The sequence below is a fragment of the Pseudopodoces humilis genome, chromosome 2 (genome assembly GCF_049639895.1).
Source record: "Pseudopodoces humilis isolate 2021_Gansu_Grassland_sample_001 chromosome 2, ASM4963989v1, whole genome shotgun sequence".
Classification (NCBI taxonomy): Eukaryota; Metazoa; Chordata; class Aves; order Passeriformes; family Paridae; genus Pseudopodoces; species Pseudopodoces humilis.
In genome coordinates this window covers 75,385,894-75,409,093 of record NC_142201.1, presented here as the reverse complement: position 1 = coordinate 75,409,093, position 23,200 = coordinate 75,385,894, and the positions used below count along the sequence as shown (strand labels likewise).

Below are 23,200 nucleotides of genomic sequence, written 5' to 3'. Positions count from 1 at the left end.
TGTAATGCAGCAGATTTTTACCTGGAATGTTGGAATTTTAATTTGAAATCCTGTAGCTTTTTCTCAGCATCTGTCACTGTAAATCTTGGGTACCTTAGGCTTGTATTGCATGATTGGTCTCTAATACAATTTCCAGTCCTCCATGATGTTTAAATCCTTTCCTCAATATTTAGATGTGATTCTCTTTCATCCAGAATAGTGTGAGAAAACCTTGGACAGACATTGATTTGGGTATTTTCTTACTTCATTGTCTTCTCTTCAGAAGTTCTCAAGTCCTTTCATACCTTTTAGTGAAAGATATTTGGGTGAACAGAAAGGAGATTCTCAAAGGGATGACAAAACCTACTCACCATATTTCATAATTCAAGTTTAAGAAATACTCAGGGGAAAAATCATATATAAAGGCTTCATAGCAGGTCTGGTTTAGGTGTGGAAGCTGCTGCTACAGAAACGGAATTGCTGAGCTCAAGTAATTAACAAGATTTAAATAAATAATTAAGTAGGTAGAAAGAATATCTTGTTATCCTAATAATTCACAAAAAAAAATCTGGAAATACTTCCTCATCAAATTATTGTTTTATTAGAAACCAAAAGCAGAACTATGTAAGGTGAAAATTATCTGTTACTGCAGACGTTCTGAAACATCTAGCATCAGACACAGTCACAGGAGACAAAATACCTGGCCTTGAGTCTAATTAAATATGAAAAGACCCTTGTTCCTTCTTTGAAATGTTTTTTTAATATTAGTGATTTTAGAAAGTGAAAGTTTTTTACCATATCAGTCTTCCAAGCAGGAGCAGCCAAAAGTTCCCAGTGAAATAACAAAATGTTCATACAATGGATCACAAAGGCATTTTTAGTCTGGTACATTTAATTTTTTTAAATCAGGATAATATATTTGGTACTGTGCTCATTTTAAATACTACATTGCTTGTCACACTACATATGGCAATAGACCTCTTCAAATATATATAACAAATTTTTCCATGAGTAATAACTACATATAAAATATCTTCAATGATTAAAAAAATCCATATGTATTTTCTTCATGAAATACAATATATACATTACGATCTTATCGTTTTAAGGTACATCAAATTTTGGGTTTAAACAAATTCACAGTGTACATTTTACCTCTGTCATAAAAATCTTCACTTTAAAAGTGCCTGGATCTCAAACTGTATATATGTATTTCCTTTCACTGGGTTTACAGAGAGTGAGGGTTTACCATCAACGAGCACTATAGCAGATCCAAATTGTGTTTTACAATGACCAGAAATTAAGACTTCTGATTACTGGAAGTGAACACTGACTGTCCCTGTTACCTCAGATTCTGACCAAGAGATTTTCTGAAGGGCTTCTCTCAGATGGAAGATGTGCTTTGAGCAGCACAGCCTCTAACACAACCATTCAGTGGAGCTGAATGAACCGCACACTGTTTCAGAAAACCAAAATACCCAGGTGGAATTTCAATTCAGAGGCCAGTCCTGGCCAAGAGAGATGGCCAGGAACCATCCAGGAGCCAAAATGTACTGAAGTTACTGTCACGCTGCCTTCCAGCATGAGGTCACACCAATCACCTGTGCTCTACTACCTTTGGACCTCACTTTCCTTCTTCTCCCTCAGAGGAAGAAGCCTTAGAAGTTTCTAAACCCTGAGTTCTTTACACCTGAGGCCCACAGGATACACATTGTTCCCCATACTCTATTTGTGGCTAAACTTCTGTGCCAAGCACTTCCTCCAAAGCATGACAAGCACTTACAGGGCAAGCTGACCTCAGTCCCCTACCTCCACCTGTCTCCAAGTGATTTCAAAACCCATTCTAATATATGTTTGCATTTTTTTATCCTTGAAAATACACAGTGATACCATCAACAATTTTTAAAAAAGAACTATCAATAAATCCAGCTGGAAACTAATCTAGACACATTAAAAATAACCTCCAGCCTAAAAGGGAGAGGCAGAAACATTATAATACATTCCACAGTAAATGAGTTTCACAAAGCTAATTTTAAAGCAATTACTGACAAGTCTTTTAAAGCCTTGTTTCATACAGGTCTTTTACAGGTGTGTTACACCTTGTTACACCTTGATGCCACGTTTTAATTTTTCACAGCCCTTTCACTAATCTCAAAAAAAAGCTTAAAGAGAAGCAGAGATGCCCAATTTAATGTTTGTTTATAACACTTCCAGAATTAGTGACCATCCAAAGACAGAACCACAAATTACTGTATTAACCAAGGGAAAAATTACATGGAATTTATGTGGTTTCTATCTGGAAAGATTGAAACCAGCTAATTGTCCTGCATGGACATTGTTACACAACAGCCAGACAGAGCATGAGATATCTCATCTGCAGTTTAACCAAAAGAGAATTTTAACTACTGCAGTGGGCAGGGTGAAAGTGTTGGAGCTTTCTTTACCACATGGAGAGAAGATTCTTCATTAAAAGTCCTAAAGAATATAGCACAAGAGCAGAGCTTTCACTAGTGGAAAAAAGGATGAGAGATGCAAATCCATAAATGAGATCTCATGATTTTTTGAAACAAGATTGTTTTGTTTGCTATCTGTATGTCTGAAGAAAGTTTAATCATTTAAATAGAGAGACACAATATAGAGAAACATGATCCCCCATGCATGGCATTCCCAGAATTCAAAGAGAGGTTGGCACGTAACATTTTAGTATCTTCCACCTCACATAAAAATGTTACATTCAAACCCCTAACCTGCAGTTTGGGAGGTTCAGTTCAAGACATAAAAGCTGGAGAACTTGGGAATTCTGAAACAGACTGGAACATTAAGGGTTAATTATTTGGATTAAAGAAGGTTTTTTCCAGCCTCCCTGCCTCAGAAATAGTTTTTCAATAAATTTGGTGGAAAATACTTCTTTCTTAATGCACGAATTCCCATTGGAACCTAGGTATCTCACAGGATGGTCCAGTGCTGACAGGGATCAGTAGGGAAAAGTACAACACAGTGCTCTGAGTGTCCTGATATCTACCCCTGCATGGAAATGTTTGTAAGTTTATTTTAATATCCTACACATTTTTAAGACAGACAGTTAGATTTTCTTTTTATTTTTTTTCCTATTTTGGAATGCTGGAAAAATTTAATAGCTTTTGATATATAAGCCTGGATTTTTCTCTTTTGCTTCATTAAAATATATGTAAGAATGTTTATAAAAGGAAATTTAAAAAAAATAAACAGTTAACATAGGAAAAGTTTAGATCTATGCTTTTAATCTTTCTTGACTGGGATTATCAAGATTCCACTGGAATTCTTAAAGAGGTAAATTGAGTATTTAAATTATCTCAGATCAACTATTCTTCAGCAGGTAAAGAATAAATATCTTTACTGAAGTGGTAGATCTAGAGGATTTGCCACTGTGTTTTTTCAATAAGGACTTGGAATGATTTAATTTCTGAATCTTTTTTAGAAATGTGAGCTAGACTTGAGGAAAACAGAAATATGGCTTTAAGTGAATTGTTAACATTCTGTTGTATATTTTATTTCGGTTATCTCTTGCTTTCTTCTTCCTTAGAGTCAAGTGACAGTTTTTCCCCAAGTTTCCTTATAAGTTCTGCCAGATCTTCAGAATTCTGAGATTTTTCCTCAAGGAGTTCATACCGGAGACTTGAGATGTCCTGTTTAATTTCCTTCAATTCACCTGTAACAGATTTTAGAAGATCACAATATTAAGAAACAAAATTTTTAAAAGCAGCATATCCAAATAGCTCACAATTATAATGTGGGGTTTTTTTCTGTATTTCTTTGTTGAAACAGAAGAAGTACATATGCTGCTGGTGGTTGGTGAATCATAGGATATCTGAGTTGGAAGGGACCCACAATGATCATTGAGTCCAGCTTGTAAGTGAATGGCCCACACAGGGATTAAACCCAAGATCTTGATGTTATTAGCACCATGCTCTGACCAGCTGAGCTAACCTCAACGGAATGGTGTCCTGGGGATAGGAATATGAAGATGCAGTTCAGGAATCAAACAAATCTGAAGGCAAAAGTGTGAGAGACCATGAGTTCACAAAACTCACATGATCTATTTAATGGAAGATGCTGCTCTGTTGCAAGAGAGATCACAGAACCATAGTCACAGAATCATTTAGGTTGGAAAAGACCTCTAAGATCAATTAATCTAATCATTAATCCATCACTCCTCAGCCCACCAGATCCTTAAGGAACTAGATAATCTTTAAGGGCCTTTCCAAATGAAATTATTCTATGATTCTACTATTACTAGACCTAGCAACATGTTTTAAAGCTTGTCAGATCAGTGATAGTTTCTAATGGGAGAGACAGGAGCCACATCACCTCTTCAAGAGTATGCTGTTTTTACCTCTTGCACTCATAAACATGTCAAGTGGATTAAGTATTTTGGAAATATGTAACTTTAGTTTGTTTAGATTCTCTGATGAAACATACAATTCATCAACATACTCACCTTCATTGACTTCATCACTTTCCTTATCTATCTGAGCTTTCAACACGTATCTTTTAATGAGACGCTTCATGATTTTCTGTAGAGAGGGAAGGGAAGGTGCAGGAGGGAGGGAGGGAGGGAGGGAGGGAGGGAAGGAAAAGATTATTAATTGGACTAGTATTGTTATGACACTTCAAAGTAAGAGCTCTTGTCCTGGTTTGAGTTGGGACAGAGTTAATTTTCCTCTTAGTGACTGTTACAGTGTGAGTTTTGAGTTTAGTTTGAGAATAATGTTGATAACACATTGGTGTTTTAGTTGTTGCTGAGCAGTGATTACCCAAAGGCGAGGACTTTTCAATGCCTCAGGGTCTGCTACTGAGCAGGTGCATGGGAAGCTGGGAGGGAGAATGGTTGGGACAGCTGAACCAAACTGGCCAGAGGAATATTTCATACCACAGAGCATCATGTTCAGTATAGAAACTGGGGGAGGCTTGGCCTTGAGAGGTGATCACTACTCCTGTATCTCCCCCTTTTCATTACTACTGCTACTACCACTACTATTATTTTTTTTATTTAAATTAGCTAAGTATTATTGTCTCAACTTGCAAGTTTTACCTTTTACGATTCACCTCCTCATCCCATGCAGTTGGAAGGGGCTGTGTGGGGACAGTGAGTAAGCAACTGTGTGGTACTTAGCTGACAGATGGGGTTAAATTATGATACCTCTGTTACCTTCTGTTGCATTCAGATACTTCAGTGTAGGACTTGGCAGGTTAAAGAAATTGAATGTAAAAATCTCTGCTTTCATCCACAGGTGATATTTAAATTTATTTAAATTTAAATATGTATGTATATGTATATACTTGGAAGTTTGGAGAACTAAAGACAATCTTACGAATGTTTTAATTCATAAACCTTAACCTACTACTGGAACCTGCAAGAACTATTAATACAGTTGCACCTTTGATCTCCAAGTAGATGTAGCCATCTGGCCTTCATTGTTACCCAAAGATGACAATGACCCCGCTTAGCAGAGCTAATTGCTAAACCCTTTTGTTGTCAGTTTATTTGAATCCATTTTGATGTATTTTCTAAGTCATGTTTTCCCAGTGTAGGGCTCGCTTAGAGAAAATGGGATCCAAAATTCTAAGTCATTTAAGTATCTCAGCTGGGACCCATCTAACCAAAGACAGATACTTTCTAATGTAAATACACATATCTGTCACCTTTATTTCCTTCTATGGATAAAATGAGCAAACCTGAGAGCACAGTTCATCTGAGACAACTAAACTGATCAAATACCTCGTGCCATGAGAATGACCAACCTCTCTCCTAACAATAAGGGGAACCTAGGCCAGCAAATTTATTGTAAATTTTACCTTTCCAGGAAAAAATGAATTCTGGCCCTGATTCTACCATTAATTCAAATTACTTAAAAAAGATCAAGTATTCAAGTACATTTTAGGATATGTATTTCTGCCTTTGGGCTTAATATTGCCGTAATTTATGACAACACAATACCTTTTCCATTTTAAGATACAAAACATTCATAAATTTGTATTTCTGCTTTTGTCTCCACAATAACAGAGCTGACCAGGGCTGGTTTTGAGGTGAGTCATCCCAGATTAGTGGTCCCATGCCATCACTACAGTCACGCTTGCAAGGTCAGCAGCTGTACAGTTTATTATAATAATCCAAGAATGTTTCAAATACAAAGCCACACTACCTATTTATGGGGCAGATTTTAAATCTTAGTATCTATCCCTGCATCATAATGAAATTGGCTGTGAAAAAGTCAGGGAGTTTTTGGAAAAGACTCGTGTAGACACTGCATAACATAAAAGTGGAGCAGAGCTAGCCTGCCCAAGGGAAAATCTCTTTTTCTGTCTTGTGGTAAATAAAGTATACTTGTTTTCTGTACCCTTTTTCCTTCAAATTATTTTTATATTGCCCAGGCAGCTCTTGCTTCCTCCTTTCCACCCACTTTGTAGTATTGCAAGAAAGAAAGAAGTGTCTTTGGACCAGAATAGCTGAGATTTATGTGGACCGTGCTGGGTCTCTTTTACTTAATTGCACAAAGGCTCATTGCAGTTGTTTAGGAAAAACAGACTGCATTGATAGGATAAAGGCTGACAGATACTTGCATTTGTATGTAGAGGTGTGCCACAATAGGCTGATCTGCTTCAGCAAATGGAATGGGAAGATTTGGGGCTTATTTTTGGTTTTCTCAATTCAAATTGTGCAGTTGAAGACTCAACTCTAAAACTAAAAACATTTTTTTAAAGCATATTAATATACTGCACTATAAGGGTACTGTTTAAGAAACAAAGAGGAGAGAAAAACACCCTCAAATTGTACTGCAAACACCTAAACCTTTTCATTTATTTTGGATATATACAAGGTCTGTGGATTTATTCTTGATTCATGTTGTTTAGCATAAATTCAAAAATGTCCTCATGCCATCAGTCTGCCAGTTCTACTACTTCTTGATTTTATTTTCAAATAAACTGGTTTTTACCTGGTATTGTCTTGGAGGATTGTTTAAACTGTTTAAGTGGATTTCATCTGAGCTTCTTATACTCGACTGCTTCCTTTGATCAAGCTGCAATGGAAACATTATTTATAGTACAAAATAAATAGAAGATCAATATGTGTATCTCAGGTATATATCCTCTGACAAAATCTAAGGCATCACAAAATGGACAACTGTGACTCAAGCTGAATGACTGGGCTGCAGTAAGAGTGAACAGAAACTAAAAGCAAATTATATTACCTTAGGTAAAGAGTGGGGCTGGTTCAACAAGTAGTAGCACAAGAAACATAAATCATGACTGATCTGGATGAGGAATAAGTGGGACCGTCACTAAATTTCAGTTCCCTGATATTATACATGGTCTAACAAAAACATTACCATTTCAAAGGATGGGACTGTCAGTGCAGTGTCTCAAATCCTGCGAGATTGTTCTGTACTTCCATGGAACCTCTCTATGTTGTGTCCTAAGATATCGAGCATCTACTGATGACTGGGGCACTTTGAAGCCTGTAAATACTCTGTGGGATATGGTGGGATATCATCTTTTAGGGACAGAAATAGGGCAGGATTTGATGCTTACTCAACTGTACACTGGGAATAATTTAAATACTATTTGATTTTGTTTAGCATTCCATAGAATCAGAGAATGGTTTGTGTTGGAAAGAACATCTAAAAACAGGTAGGCCAATGCCCCTGCCATTTTCAGGGACACCTTCCATGAGATCAGCCTTGCATTTTGATACAAAATTTGATTACATCTATTGGTAAAATATATTCATTAGCAATTAATATAAAGTGTACACTGGATTTGGGAATTTTTTGTTCTTTCCATTATTTATCTATTTAGACTATGTTTATTTGACTAAGCAAAAGTAATGATAAAAATTAAATAGTGTAAAGCATATAAAACAATATTTCTCATATATTAATCTACATGTGGATGGAAATTAACAATGCATAAGAAGGGTAAGTTACATTTTTTTCATGCTTGAATAAAGCTACTTTAGATATTCTGAATATATATTAAAAAACATAATTTTATCACAATGTTTTAACATAAACTAGGTGTCTGATTCTTAATAAAAAATAACAGCTAGTGAGTTTACACAATCACTATGCAATCACTATGTTTTTCAGGATTTTAGAACTAATTATACTCTCTCTTGGGCCTCATCTGTGATACTGGGTTAAAAGAGGAAAACAATCTTCCTGCTATTTCAGCTCCTGGATTTCTCATTTCCACCATTCTTAGAAATATAGTAGAACAAGAGTACGACCACGCTTCCTCTGAAGCAGCAGAGGGAAGTTGCTTTGGATATTTACTATGTATTTTATTACATATTTTAAAAGCAGTGAGTCGTTCTGGTTACCAGTTTCAAACTTATGTCACATTCGTTCATCTCAAAAGTTAATCCATTGCTTAATTAGAATTTGATTTTCACTTGAAATAGCAAAATTGGTAATACATGACATGACACTGCAAACTTGTAAAACCAGGCTCACTGCAACACCTTTATCTTAACCTTCACCCTCCAGCACATTTTTAAGATAATAATTAACTTTTAAATAGTTGCAGAGGGCACCTTGAAAGTTGGCAGGTAAATCAGAAGTGTGTAACTTTACAGATCTAACTCATTAGCTCTTTTATGTGTACCAGTAACAGGACACAAGATTCACTGTGAATTGCTGAATGACCACTTGGTGGCAGAGACTGCCAAGATTTCATTATAACATCTAATAACATTTTTTAACTCTCTTTAAGCTCTCTTTAAAGTCTCTTTAAGCTTCCTGCCTAAGGCTTTTTTCTTTCTCCAAAATCAGTACTAGAGTACACTCAGCCTGTCACATTGATGACTGACCTAGAATTCGTATTTTTAAGTTAACATTATTGAACATGAGTAACCAGAGGGGAAATTATGTAAATGAAATAAAACAATAATACAACTCCCAGCAAAAATAACTCTTCTCCTAGAATGCTGTGTGAAATATGAAATGCAGGATACATGGATCATTGTTCTTTGAAAACACCTTAATCTTTAAATTTGCCTCTCACTTTGTTATTCTCCTGTGTTACTTAAAATTCAATGCAATCAGAATAGTAATTAAATTATTGTAGCTGTTTTGTTTAGCACTTTATTAATGTCTTAAATAACAAGCTGCTGTCAACTTGCAATTCCAAAAGATTGTACTTTCTTGGATCAGAGGGGGGGGTTCCCAGAAAGTGACTCAGTTTTTGCTCCTATAACCAGACATGACTTGTGAAAATTTCAGAAACACTGTTTTACACTAGGAAAGTTAAACATAACATATTTTTCTTGTTTGAGTGAGGGCTTAAAGCTACTTCAAGAAATAGTTGTCCCACACTTATTTTCTGAAGGGCCATGTTTAAAGAACAAAATTTAAATATATCATCTCTCACTGCTGATTTTTAGCTCTGGAAGATGAACAACTTTTGTACCACTTGAGCAATAAACTTTCTCAATGCCAAGGCAATTTTTAAATTTAGAATAGAAGTCAAAGTAGGGTTTTTCTTGAAACTCTCCTTCATTTCTTTCTCCCTTTTATTTGTCTGAGTTTCTCACTCGATGTCTAAAATGGCAATTCTAGCCTGAAACAAGAAATCTATGGATTTTAATCTACAGTCTGAAAGAAAACATCTTCACAGTCTTTAGATTGTATTAGGTATGTCTCAGGTAATTAATTTCTGGTGTACTTTGCTTTGAACACAGCTATGTAAATTTCTTACTGTTTAGCACTGACAGCATCTGGCTTTTTTTCCTGCTAGCAATAATCAGAGCAGAACTGGATCTAGGAGCAGAATTTCCTTCCTTCCTTCTCACCCTAATGCTTGTCTTCACACTCACTCTGCAGCTGCTGCTGCTTTTGCACTGAGAAGATGCAGGCTCTGCAGCAGAACAACCCACAGGCTGGGCTTGGATCAGTAAACTCAAGTGTGTGTTAACGTTATTTGGCACTGCAATGCAATGTCTTCCATCAGTAAACTCTCACTGTCCTCACAGGTAGGACTTACATCAGAACAACCTTCTGTCTTCCTAGGCACAGTTTGGCTACTGGAATGGTTTGGGCACAAGAGGTTTCCTACTTAGTGAGGAAAATTACCTGAATTGGTATTCCTGCCATTCCTGAACTGGCCTCAATATTCAGATAAGCTATTTTACTAGCATTTTATTTTATTATTACATTTTACTAGCACAAACACAGCCATCAAGTCTTGGGTGTGGTCTTGCCAAACCTTTCCTTGCCTTTGCACAGCTCATTTTATTTATAGCAGCTCCCTGCACAGGTAGCTCCTTGCTCAGCACTCACAGCAGCATCAACCCCCTCAGCACTAAATGAGTCAAAAGTCAAAATCCCAAAAGCCTGAGAGTGCCTTTGAGAAGATGCCATGAAAGCCTCAACAATAATGAATCGTCAACAGTGGATCAAAAGGTAAGACAAAACCACTTCAGTTACTTCTTGGAAGTGCACAGAATGGAAACATCTCGTAGATTCAGATAAATTCAGCTCCACAGTATGTGGCAGCCAAAAAGGTAAGTATAAAAATGTAATCATCTGCCAGTATCTGCTGCAAAACCTGAGAAATGAATAAATATGACCCAGATGCTTTATGTTTTTCAACATAAAAGCTTTTTCTTTTTTTTTTTAATTTGATTTGCAGTTTTATTGCTGCTTTGGCTGGGGAGTAAGCACATTTCATTTAGGATTAGTTATATTAAAATCAACACTGAGTGTAAAGCATTAATATTTGAAGACTTAAAATTAACTCAGGGTTAGGAAAAAATCTGATGAATATGTTTGCATCCCTACAGCTCTCTTTCAGAGGGACTGCTGTAAAAGCTGACAAACCTGCTACTGTTTTATGTAGAACTGGTAATTATTACACTTTGCACCTTCCTAGAAACATGCTAGAAAACATGAATTGCTAGGTTTGAATGGACTGATAAAAATACATCTTCTTTCCTTAGGCTTTAGAAATGGGACTTATAAGAGTACCTGTTTTATGGGAACATAAATTTCATGCTAAAAAAGTCATTAAAACAAGCTTGTAACCTACTTATGTGCTTTTCAGATTCACAAATTGAATTAGGAAAAGAACCACTTATTGTTTTCCACCACCACTAAATTTTAAGTTTATATGCATCTCCTCAAATGTGCAGTATTTTAGTGATGATTTTATCACTCTCAGAAGTTTTAAAATCAAGTTGCATCAGGCAGCTTGGTGAAAAGTTTTGCCAATGTCAGATTCATTAAAAACCTGAGCAAATGCAGTGTCATTTCTATCAGGTCTTAAATATATTAGGATTAGATTTCCAAATAAAATGAAGTGATCTGTAAAACACTAGAAAAATAATAGAGATGAGATATTTGAACTTAATGACAATTTTGGCTTTGGTGATAGTGTTTGTAATACCTGTATTTATTTTCATAAACTGTATAAACTTACCCAGAGGCACAGGATTTTCCCTACAACTCCATTTTTTCCTTCTAGGATTGTGAGCATTTTTTCTCTTTTACTCTTCAAGTAATAAGTGTGAAAAATGTGCTGGCTACTCTGGCAACAGAGAACTGACAGATGCACGTAAACTCTTTACTGGTCCCCAGTTTAGTGACTAATGGCTCTTGACTGCAGACTCAAGAACTCCCAACCTTGAACAGGCCTCTGCTCAGACCACAGCCCATTTCAACAAAGATCCTTCCACACATAAATTTCCATTGAAGAAAATTTTGTTTTACCACCATGAAAATCTTATCTTTTTTTTTTTTTTTATGTTACCACATGCTCACCTTTTTACTCACAACACCTGATCAGCTGCCTTGCACACCTCTTCTTCCCTAATGTGTTACAATAGTGCTAGAATAGTGCCAGTCTTTACATTTCCAATACCACCTAACATTCCATGTTCTTTGAAAGCAATTGACTTGATTTATACCAAGAGAGTGCAGGAAAAATACACTGGCTACAAACTCTTTAACCAAGTCTAATGAATCAAATCAAGTGCATTTTTACTGAAGCTGTGTAAGGAAAACAGGTAACAAAATATTTTACAGTAGGGGCAATGCAAGGGGCATTTTCAGTGGAAGCAGAGACAGGCTGCCAAGGGGGAACTTAGAAACTGCCCAGGGATATGAAGGTGGCTTTGGGAAAGACAAAGCTTGCCACACATTTCCAAGGGCAGTAAGAACTTCTATTGATGAAGCAGCAATGTAAGGCAGAACAAAGAGAATGCAGGCCCTGTTGCTCAGGGGGAAAAGGGATTTAAGTGACAATTGGATGAAGGTAAGTTCATTGGACCTGAACTTTAGCAGGGGTTTTTAAACTTCTATTCTATTCTATTCTATTCTATTCTATTCTATTCTATTCTATTCTATTCTATTCTATTCTATTCTATTCTATTCTATTCTATTCTATTCTATTCTATTCTATTCTATTCTATTCTATTCTATTCCATTCCATTCCATTCCATTCCATTCCATTCCATTCCATTCTATCCTATCCTATCCTATCCTATCCTATCCTATCCTATCCTATCCTATCCTATCCTATCCTATCCTATCCTATCTTCCCACATTACTGAATGACTTCAACATGAATTAAATATGCTGGGAAATTCATCAGTAAAACAGGGAAATAATAAAAAATAAGTTAAAATTTCATTTATCTTCTAAAATTAGCAGTCAGTACATACAAGATAAAATTACCTTGTTCATCTCTGCATCTTCCTGAAAGCTTTTCTTTTGGCACAAAAATGGTTTAGAAATACATTTTTTGATTCTGATTAGAAGATACAGCAAAGATTTTGGGCTTGGCACTAAGTTGAAGGGTACTGGAAGAGTTCTCCCTTCTTCAAAGTAAGAAAACCAAAGTTTAGCCCTTGCAAATTTCCATTCTACATCAGCATCATCCTGTAAAACAGAAACACAGCAGTTAAGACACTGTTAATAACACTTTGACTATTGAAGATGCTCTAGCTAAATTTTATGTGTGTTTTAAGTGTAATTGGCTGAAGTAGATCTCAAACAGGTAGATCAAAATCTATGAAAACCAAAATTTCAATGAATGGATATGTTCTTATTAATCCATTTAAAATAATGCAATAAACATTGTTTATTCCAGACTGAGTGCTAATTAGTCTGCAATACAGGATCACAATGACAGACTCTATTTAACTATTCTATAGACTATTACTTTAAATATGAACTAAAAAAAGGTGATTCTTACCTAATTTCTTCCATTTGCTGGAATATATGATTAAACCAGATATACTATCATCACCATGGTTTATGTTTATCTTTTATGATCACCAAAACATTCACTTTATTTCTCCCTGTAAAGTTTGAGGGTTTTCTGCAGAAAGTAGTACATCAGCTCAAGGTCATGACTCGATATTGCCGTACCTGTTTTTAGAAGCTGTTTTGTCCAGTCACTGTATTTTTAATGCTCCTAACCTGATCTATTTGACCTATGGCCTCCTGATCCAGAAGAATGTGAACATCCCTAGACAATGTGTTGCCCTTGCTCTAGCTCGACAATGCTACAGCCCCCAGTCAGAGCCCAGAATGTGGGACCAAAGAGGAGTCAAATCTGAGTTTGCTGCTTTAGCAAGAGGATCCCTTAGGAAAGTCTGGGATGGCCCAGCTCCTGGAGATCTGCTTACTTTTTTCCCAAACAGTGATAATGATTTAGCCCTCTGTTTTCCATGGAATGCAAAAGGTCCTGCTGGACTTCAGTAACCCTGCTGATTACTTTGCCAAGTAATGTTTTGTTCACTGCAGAGGTCTAGAGCAACTCGTTTCAATGAAAGAAGAACACAGCATGTTGGAGACCTGCCTGCAAGGTCGAGGCACAGGAAAGAGAACATCCTTGCAGCAAGAAGGACACTTCTCAAGTAATTACAAATGAGGCAAATGAAAGATTCACAAAGTCACATACTGCTCAGGAACATAACACAGTTCACCAGTAGTTTCTTATACCAGTCTGGTTCTTATCTGCAAGCACATGCAGCCAAGTAACTGCCAGGTATTTTATAATAAAAATGAACAGTGGAATTAATATTTTCTTCTAAAATATTCCAAAGGCTTATGCAGTACTTGTCTTAAATCAGATGTCAACAAGAAAATTTTCCAGGAGCCTGAGACAATTAGTAACAGTAAATAGGGTGTTATTTTAATCATAAATGGACTTTTTACCTCAATTTCCTGGAATGAACTGTTGATCATTGCGATAAGCATGTTCAGTAAGACGATGACCATGGTAACATTATAGACTCCATAAAGGACATAACCAATATTTTCAATAAATTTGTGTTTATAATTGATAACAACTGATTTAACTTCCGAGAGTCCAAATATAGCCCAGAACAATGTTTTGAAACTTTCTTCAACACTAAAAGGAGAAATTGGACACATGCATATGTTATTGAAGAAAAGCTGTATATTCTTATTGTAGAAATTGCCAGTTATCATTTTTATACAGTGTACAAGTTTTTCCAATATTATAATGTTGAACTCCACCTCAGTGCATAGAAGTAGACTGTCTAATTTCATGGGTACAGGCTGTTTCATAACACAAGACTCCTAACATTTAGGATGGACAATAAAACCATCTGATTCATATCAGATGATTTTGGGAATCATATATCCATTCTTAACCCAGTATTACAATGATTCACCTGTTAACTAACAAGCTAACTTCAATCTACATGCTACAAGGTTGCCGTTAATATGAAAGTAAATTTAAAAAAGAATTATCTATAAATACTTCATTTAAATTGCACCATTAGTTCACTTACTGGAAATTATTTTACCATTAATATGATAAGTATTCTGAAACTTTGAAGAAGACAGGCAAATCATCAGTTTTCAAAAGAATTAGTTTTATGGACCAATATCTTCTGGTTGATTTTTTACTATTACACAATTCCAGGGTAAAGCCATGGCGTGGGAATAGTGATTTATTTTTTGTTTTTCAGGTTAGTTAATTTAAATTAAATTTAAACATGCATTTCCTCCTAATCAGTTTATAAATACATATAAGTCCAAACCTCTGAGGTACTTTTTCCTATCTATGGCCATCTGTTTGAAGACTTAATTTCTCTTGCTTTGATAAAGAGATCTCAGTTCCCCACACCCAAAATTACTGCAGCATTGCAAAGAACATTGAGCATTTTATTGGGTCATTGTTAAGAAAATAAAGGTTACAGTTTAATCAGTTGTACTTACGTTGTGAACGCTTCATTTTGTTTTGCCCCCAGATAGTAGGAATAGAGATTAAACATGCCTATCATGAAAGCCACAAACACCATGATAAATATCACCATGAACTTGAAGATGTCTTTCACGGTTCTCCCAAGTGATATCTGCAGTGGCCCAAAGCTTTCATTAGCTGGTAAGATGTAGGCTATCCGTGAGAAACTTAACACCACTGCAATTGCATACAGCCCTTCAGAAATTATCTGAGGATCAGACGGATCCCAGTTTATTCTGGCTGGAAACAAAAGATGAGAATTCCTGTCAGTATAACGTGTGCTTATTTATGGGAGGTCTTTATGGACCACCTGCTGCCAGTGCTCTGCCTAATGTAGCCCAGGATACCACTGGCCTTCTGTGCTGCACAGGCCCATTGCTGTTCAGCCTGGTGTCAGCAAGTTATGTTTGCTTGCCTGTGAGAAAACCTGGCATTAAACACTCACTATTAATATTATCCATACACAAGCATACTTCAGTGTCCATGCATACATGAATAAATGCCTCAACTAGTTGCTTTTAAGACTTATGTGAAATTTATAACTTTCCAGTAAAATTTATATGACTACAATTTAATATGTTTCAGAATATATGCATTTTAATTGCTCTGCTTTTCTGCAGTCTGGATAACACAAAAATGCAACCATTTCAAAAATAATATCTGAAGAACAGAATAGAGACAGAAACTGATGTTATTCAGTATCTACAGAAATAATGGTAAGAGAGATGTGGTGGTGTTGAGAGTGCACACAAGTCAACAGTGCTTCATTTTTTATCAGTTGGGCAAAATAGCTTCTAGAACTTCCCAAATATACCAAGCAAGTTCATTAACATTTTTATCTCTTACTAGTAAAGAGAGTGAATTGAGAAATATTAAAGAAGTAGAATAGAGCCTCTGAGTATATACAAAATATATTTTGGTTTTGTTAACAAAGCAGGTTTAAGAACTTCCTGCATCTCATTGCTCAGTTCTGCATTACAGTACATTCCATTCACAGCTGCACCACCACGGACTGGTTTGCAGGACTGTATTGTGTAATTGAACAGATTCAAATAATCTAGAAAAGGGGTGGGTGACAGTGAGTTTATTTTGATATTAGACAATTTCAGTGCTGTCTAGAACAGTCTACAAAAAGATGTACAAACACTGCCAGGGAAACTATGATCCAATAGTAGAATCATAGAATAAACTGAGTTGGAAGGGAGCCATGAGGATCATCAAGTCCAGCTCCTGTCCCTGCACAGCACCATCCCCAAGAGTCACACCATGTGCCAGAGACTGTCGTCCAAACACTTCTTGAACTCTGTCGGGCTGGTGCTGTGACCACTTCCCTGGGAGGCTGTTCCAGTTCCAAAACACCTTCTGGGTGAAGAACCTTTTCCTGGTATCCAACCTAAACCTCCCCTGACACAGCTTCAGGCCATTCCCCCAGGTCCTGCCACAGAAAAAGATCAGTGCATGCCCCTCACCTTCCCCTCACAAGAAGTTGTAACTGCAGTGAGCTCTCCCCTCAGTCTCCTCCAGGGTGAACAGACCAGGGGACCTCAGCCACTCCTCATACGGCTTCTCCAGCCCCTTCCCCATCTTCCCTGCCCTCCTTTAGACGCTCTCTAATACTTTAATATCTTTTTTATACTGTGGCACCCAGAACTGTCCCCAGCACTGAGGTGAGGTCCCCCCAGCCCAGAGCAGAGCAGGACAATCCCCTCCTTGCCTGGCTGCTGATGCTGTGCCTGATGCCCCCCAGGACAGGGTTGGCCCTCCTGGCTGCCAGGGCACTGCTGCCTCATGATCAACTTGACATAAGGATAAGAAAGAGAAGGAGTGGGAACTTCTTCAGTACTACATTGTGAAACTATGGTATTGGAGACTAATTAAAAGAAAATCCTTTGGTTTAGGCCCAAGAATAGTGCAATCAACTCACCCAAGGTGTAGTATTTTATGCTGGGCTCCAGTGTTGGACTTGTCAGATCTTTCATATTTGCATCAACGATGTTCTGGGCTCTGGATGCATGCCAAAATGCCATAAACCTTGCTATAAATGATGCTGCAAAAATTGCTAACATACCAAAATCAAGCATATTCCATAACTCAAACAGGTATTCCTTTGGACCTTGAGACCAAATTTCTTTACATTCGGACCATATCATGCCTGTATAAGACAGAACAGAGAAAACAGTGTGTTCCTTATTCATCATGCTTGCTTTATATTTTTATTATACATAGAACATGTGCTTGGTTGCTGTCAAACTCAAAACTATTTTGATTAGTGGGAGTTCAAACACAAAATTAAATCCTTGGACTCACAAATTCATATAGATTCTGAGACTTCTTTCTCATCTGAGTAATAATAACAACAATCTTTCAGACTATTTTTTCTTGTAAACCTACAAAAGCTTTCCAAGAGAAGAATGGGCTGTGAGTATTACCATCAACAGATGAAGATGAACGCAGGAAGAGATGAGAAGAGCAGAAAGGCTCTGGCATGAACATATATTAGCGGTAGAGCTAATAAGTAACTCAGAATTTCTTTTTAGCCATTACCCTGGGTACAGTCTCTCTTATATCTGTGACAAACAATCATGAAAGTAAGACTCAGATTTAATGCTTCTTCAATAGGACAAAGGTATCTGTTTGATTCCTGACTACCGTCCCTTAGTAATAAAATATAAGGACAGTAACAGCTAATGACAGCTTTTTTTATTGTGAAAATTCTTTTTAATTTTCAAGATAAAAATTATGTAATTACGAAGTACAATTCTAGGATTCTAAAGAGAGTTAATAACTGAATGGATAATGTCACTAATTTTTACACTTATCAAGTTGAAAGTACTTTCCATCATTTTCAGCTAAGGACAAGAATAATGTCAATTACAGTAGCTAAATTCAATGTCACATCTGTATGCATGAATCAATTTTTCATAAACTGTCTTATGCATGACACTGAAATAAAAATAGATTAAATTAGCAAACTAGAACCTCAAATAAAGAAATTATTATTTACTTCTTTATTATCAGATGAAAATATTGATATTTATAGACTTTGGAAATCTAAATGCTATATTATTCCTATAATAGACCATTATAATAATTTAAAACAGCTTTACAATTAAATAAATAAATAATGCCAAGGTCTTTTAAAGCTTTAAAAATCAGTTGGTACACAAATTTCAATCACAGTGAGGTCATGAAAGAAAAATACTTTAAATGCATAAGCTCTTGAATGGATTGCTTGAATTTAACTCTCACATATTAATGATTTAACTAACAACTAGAACGCAGTTCCTTAAAATATTTGGGCATCTAAACCCTACTGGACTAAAAGGTAGTAGATTTGTAAGTAAGAATCTGACAGCTAAAATATTTTGGAAGGGGTGCGCTCAAGTTCTGATGCTGAAGAGCTCTACGTCACCAAACTGAATGGGTCAGCTCAGAGTACTACTCAATAGCACTCGTTTCATTCCTGTGTTGGGACGGAAAAATCTACCACCAAATCTTCAGGGACCTATATTCCTCTCTTTTGTCACTAATATATTCATCTAAACACTATTAGTTCTGCAGGCATGCTTGCAAAATAAGAGAATAAGAGACAATTGGACACAAGAAGTCTTAGCTCATCATGTAAAAATCTTTTCCCTTGGAAGCTCACACTGTGACTCAACTACTCCAAAAACTGGAGTTTGATATTCATAAAACTGAATTAATTCATATTCAGATAATATAGATTTCACATAAATACTTGGTCTGCATGTGATCAACTAGACACATGAATCCCGCTGCCATCCAATAAAAACCACAAGGCCCATGTGGGAAAGAAGACAGCCGAATAAACTCCCTTTGTTGCAATTTTTACACAAAACATTAAAAGGAAAGGATTCAGTTGGGTTCAGCTTCACCTATAATCATAGCAAGACAAATTTAAGCAAAAATTTTTACCTATTACCCAAGAAATAATGAGCATCTCCATCCATGAGAAACAGGATGTTTTCATCCTAAAAAGCTGTTTTACATTGTCTGTTGTTTCATTAGGTCGGAGTTTGGTGCCATCAAACCTGTCAGCTGCATTCATGACAAGCAGACCAAGAAAAATGGTGAAAGAGGCTGCATGGGCTACAAACTTCATAAATGGTCCACGCATTATCCTCCCCAGCTGCAACAGAGATTAAGAAACACAAGGATATTTCAGTGACTGATTCCAAATAAAAGGTATATAATAAGAGCAATAATGCAGATAATCCCATATTTCAATGACATGAAGGAACAAGTATTTGAAAATGTTTGTATACTATGATGCTCTGTTCACAGTCATCTTTAGAAGTTTCTACTGATTTGCTATTTTCAGAGGAATAATCTATCAGTTTCACTGTTAGGCTACCAGGGATAAATTAACAGTGTGTCCTGGTTTAGGGCAAATTTTTGGAGGAAACTTCCAAAGTGAAACTGAAATGAAAAAATATAAAATATATGTTTTAACTAAGGGATTTGAAATAATGCTGTAATTTTTTTTTTTTGTGGCATGTATGTCTATTATAGATAATCCAGAGAAAAATCTATTATAATTGTTGAATTTCTTAATGCTAGCCAGCTTCATTGTGAGGCAAGACAGAAAATAAGATTTTGGCACACTTACTAAAAGCATTATCACCATGAGTGAATTATGAAGAAAAGAATTCAATTTCCTGACTGATGTGATACTCAATTTAGCACAATTATTGTGCCTTTTCCCCAACTTATTTTCTTTTTTTAAAAAAGTCGTGACATCTCAAAAGTTTTATTTGTTCTGTAGAGTCTCAGTTTCCTCCTGACTTGTACAATGGAAAAGTCCTCAGCTTTGTAATGAGTACAATATGACTACAAGTAACTTAAAAAATGGTTTACTGCAACACTTTTAAAAACCTAAAAGTTCTGTACAAACTCATATGTGGTTGAGCTTTTAGCAATTTTTCAATTCTGATAGTGCCTGTATTAATATGAAAAGTCTTAGCTTGTCCACTTAGTCGGCAGCTGCAGAAAAGTACTTCTTAATTTTAGATTAACTGAATTTATATATGACAAATCATTGAGGAAGGAAAATAACAAGTGGGTAAGTCACTGCTGTTGTATCTCAAGGCATTTTAAGAGAAAACTATTCTTAAAACCCCTAGTCACAATAACAAAAAGTGAAAATAATGCAATGATTTTTACTGTCTAAATTGAAAGAAAAAAAATATGGCAAAACTTGAGGCCCACATTTCCCATCTCAGAGAACAATGAAAAAACAGACAAAGACCCCAGTCCTATCTTTAAACCTTCTTTTTCCCCTGAAATCATTGCACAGAGTTCAACCTGCTAGAATTGTGGATCTCATACTGCAACACGTAGAACAATCCTTACAGGAGGCCATTTGTTCCATCTAACATACTTTCAAGTGAATTTTTCCATTAGTGTCCTCTCAGAATGGATACTGGCCAACTGAAACAGGGGTTTAACACAAAGGTCAGTGAGGTCAGAAATTGCAACCCATCTTTATTGGAAAGGTCTTCCATACTACATATCTACCAAACCTGATATACTGGTAGCATCCAATCCCAGAAAGTACATTGCAAGTGAATGCAGGGCAGGCTGTGTAACTGCCTTGAAGGCCTCTTGGAATGTGATGAATAGTAGCATTGTCTTGACTGTTATCTATTTATTTTTAATCATGAAAATGAAAATTGCCTTTGAGGTGACTGGAATCAACCCACAGCTTCGATCAGCTTAGACCTGAATCAATGATGAGTACCCTCTGCATCTGCCTGCTAAGGTAAGAATTAAGTGAAAAACTGTTTGACTTGTTGTTTATAAAGCAGGATTTCCTCAAGGCAACACTTGATCAAACACTGTAACTTAGTTTATTTCATACGGCAATCGACACAACACATTTACCTGTCTTAATTACAATTGTCTGAATGTGCAATCTTGCAGCATTCTACTCTAACTTGGCTTTAAAACAACATGTTTCTGAAGTATTACTTGAGTGTGGCTTTGTCATAAAGGAATTTTCGTGCAGAGGGGTTATTAGGAGGCTGTGATAAGGTTTCCCAGGCTGACCTTGCTGCAAGGAGCAATCCAATAGGCCATGGAGAGGAAGGGCAGTCCGACTGCAACCGCGAGGACAACCAGAAACTTCACTGCCATCGTCTGCTGCCGCAAACCTGACAAATTCTCGTACCAAATCGAGAGGAGCTGCTGCTGGCAGTTTGGGTGTGCTACAAACTAATAAAAAAAAAAAGGGCACAAAACTAATACAGTTATCAGAATAAGTTCTGTTAAAATACAGCTATAGGAAGTGCATTAAGAATGCTGGAATATTGAAAAGGCAGCTTATATTCAAAGGAGCATTATAGGGGCATAAGAAAAACCATTTTGATAAGCCAAATCTCCCAGCAAACAGGCATGTTGCCATCAGCAATTAATATTTTAACTTAAAAAACTTATTTATTAACACTATGTTACATCACAAACTATGAATTTCATCTAAGGCTAATTTATCTGGGCAAACTCTATATGCTTCTGACATTTATAATTTTAATTATACTGCTTCAGAAATTCCAATGTTTTGAGTCTTTTTTTCTGCAAAAAACACTACATAATCTTCACTTAGGAAAGAAAGAATATGTCCTATTTTCACATGTTAACACAGAAAATACAATTTTTCTCAGCTGGCATGAGAAAACAGCTGTCACATTTGCAGGAAATCAGATGAGGATTATTTATAACTCGGTTCTGGAACCATTTGGACAAACTGCAAAACTGAGAATTCTGTCCCATAAGGCTCTCTGTGTCCTCTAGACAGTATAAGAAGCATCTTACAAAGGTAGATGTTAAAAAATAGTAGATGCCTGTGCACTGTACATTTTAAATCCAAATCTAAAAATAAAAAATTAACTGAATGTAGCATTTTTTTTTCTAGATCCTTTTTCTATACTTAAAAGATGACTGGCTGAATGTACAGGAAATGTCTTTATTGAGGTAAGAGGAAGTGTTGCAAGAAAGTTCACATTTGCAGAAGTGCTAAGACCCAAGCAGTATGAAGGACCCAAGGTGTAATATGTTCTCATCAACAGCTGTTTCAGCTCTCTTTAGTGACTGCAGTTTGGCAAGTGTTTTGCAGGCTTTTGTTCATATACTAGTTTAGCCAAAATAGTTTTTTTTTTCTTTTCTTCCATTCATGAACACATAAATACACCTCACATATAAATTTTTTGTGTGTCCCCCAGGGATGTGAACTCAATTTTTGTAAAAAATTATGGCAACATGCTTTTGAAGTATACTTTTTATCTGTGTCTTCTTGATCTTTGGTTGTGCAAACTTCAGCACACAAATTGTTTCTCCCCAGCTGACACGAGTCACCTAGAATTTTACAACCTATATTATCCAAGACAAATTTCCTGGGAAATTCCAATGTTTATGCAGCTACAAACTCAGCTGGTTTTACTGAGTGTTATTTAGATGGAGAGCAGAGTATTAAACTGACAGTAGAAATGAAAGTAAACCATAATTCTTGGCACTGCCTAAAACCTGATTTCTCCTAAGAACCACAGTACTGATATTCCTAGGTTGTGTCTCTGATCCCTCTGTACAGACACAAACACAGTTTCTGTGAGACATGAAATTTCTCCAGGTTTTCTCACATTTCTGAGCAAGACACAAGCTTGACAAAAACTCATATCAACATTTGTTATGTTGTGCACTGTGACTGATGTGCTATTCTCTAGCTTTTATTAAATCTTACATTTTTCCAGGCTTCAGAAGTAGCACAAAATTTTTTCATCTTTTTTCTTTAAAGAACAGATTTAAAATAAAAATATATATTAAAAAAAAAATTTGCATATTGTCTTAGAGTCATTTGCTCTCATGCTCATTGTAACCAGTATTCACCTTAAACATCTACTTCTTGTTTATATTGTAGATGAGGATTCTTTTGATTGTAAAACCACTGTGCCCA

General features: G+C 36.1%; 1 protein-coding gene across 1 annotated transcript in view; it reads right to left on the bottom strand.

The window, feature by feature from the left end:
- Positions 1 to 557: 557 nt before the first annotated feature.
- The window catches only part of TRPC6 (transient receptor potential cation channel subfamily C member 6), a 77,401-nt gene continuing 54,758 nt past the window's right edge, over positions 558 to 23,200 (bottom strand). Inside the window, exons 4-12 of the mRNA XM_014252599.2 lie at positions 21,304 to 21,468; positions 19,171 to 19,384; positions 17,159 to 17,386; positions 15,210 to 15,474; positions 14,178 to 14,373; positions 12,690 to 12,893; positions 6,954 to 7,037; positions 4,457 to 4,532; positions 558 to 3,667 (exon numbers count right to left, since the gene is read on the bottom strand). Coding sequence (XP_014108074.2) covers positions 3,516 to 3,667; positions 4,457 to 4,532; positions 6,954 to 7,037; positions 12,690 to 12,893; positions 14,178 to 14,373; positions 15,210 to 15,474; positions 17,159 to 17,386; positions 19,171 to 19,384; positions 21,304 to 21,468 — 1,584 coding nt within the window. The 3' untranslated portion in view covers positions 558 to 3,515. The remainder of the gene's footprint in view (positions 3,668 to 4,456; positions 4,533 to 6,953; positions 7,038 to 12,689; positions 12,894 to 14,177; positions 14,374 to 15,209; positions 15,475 to 17,158; positions 17,387 to 19,170; positions 19,385 to 21,303; positions 21,469 to 23,200) is intronic.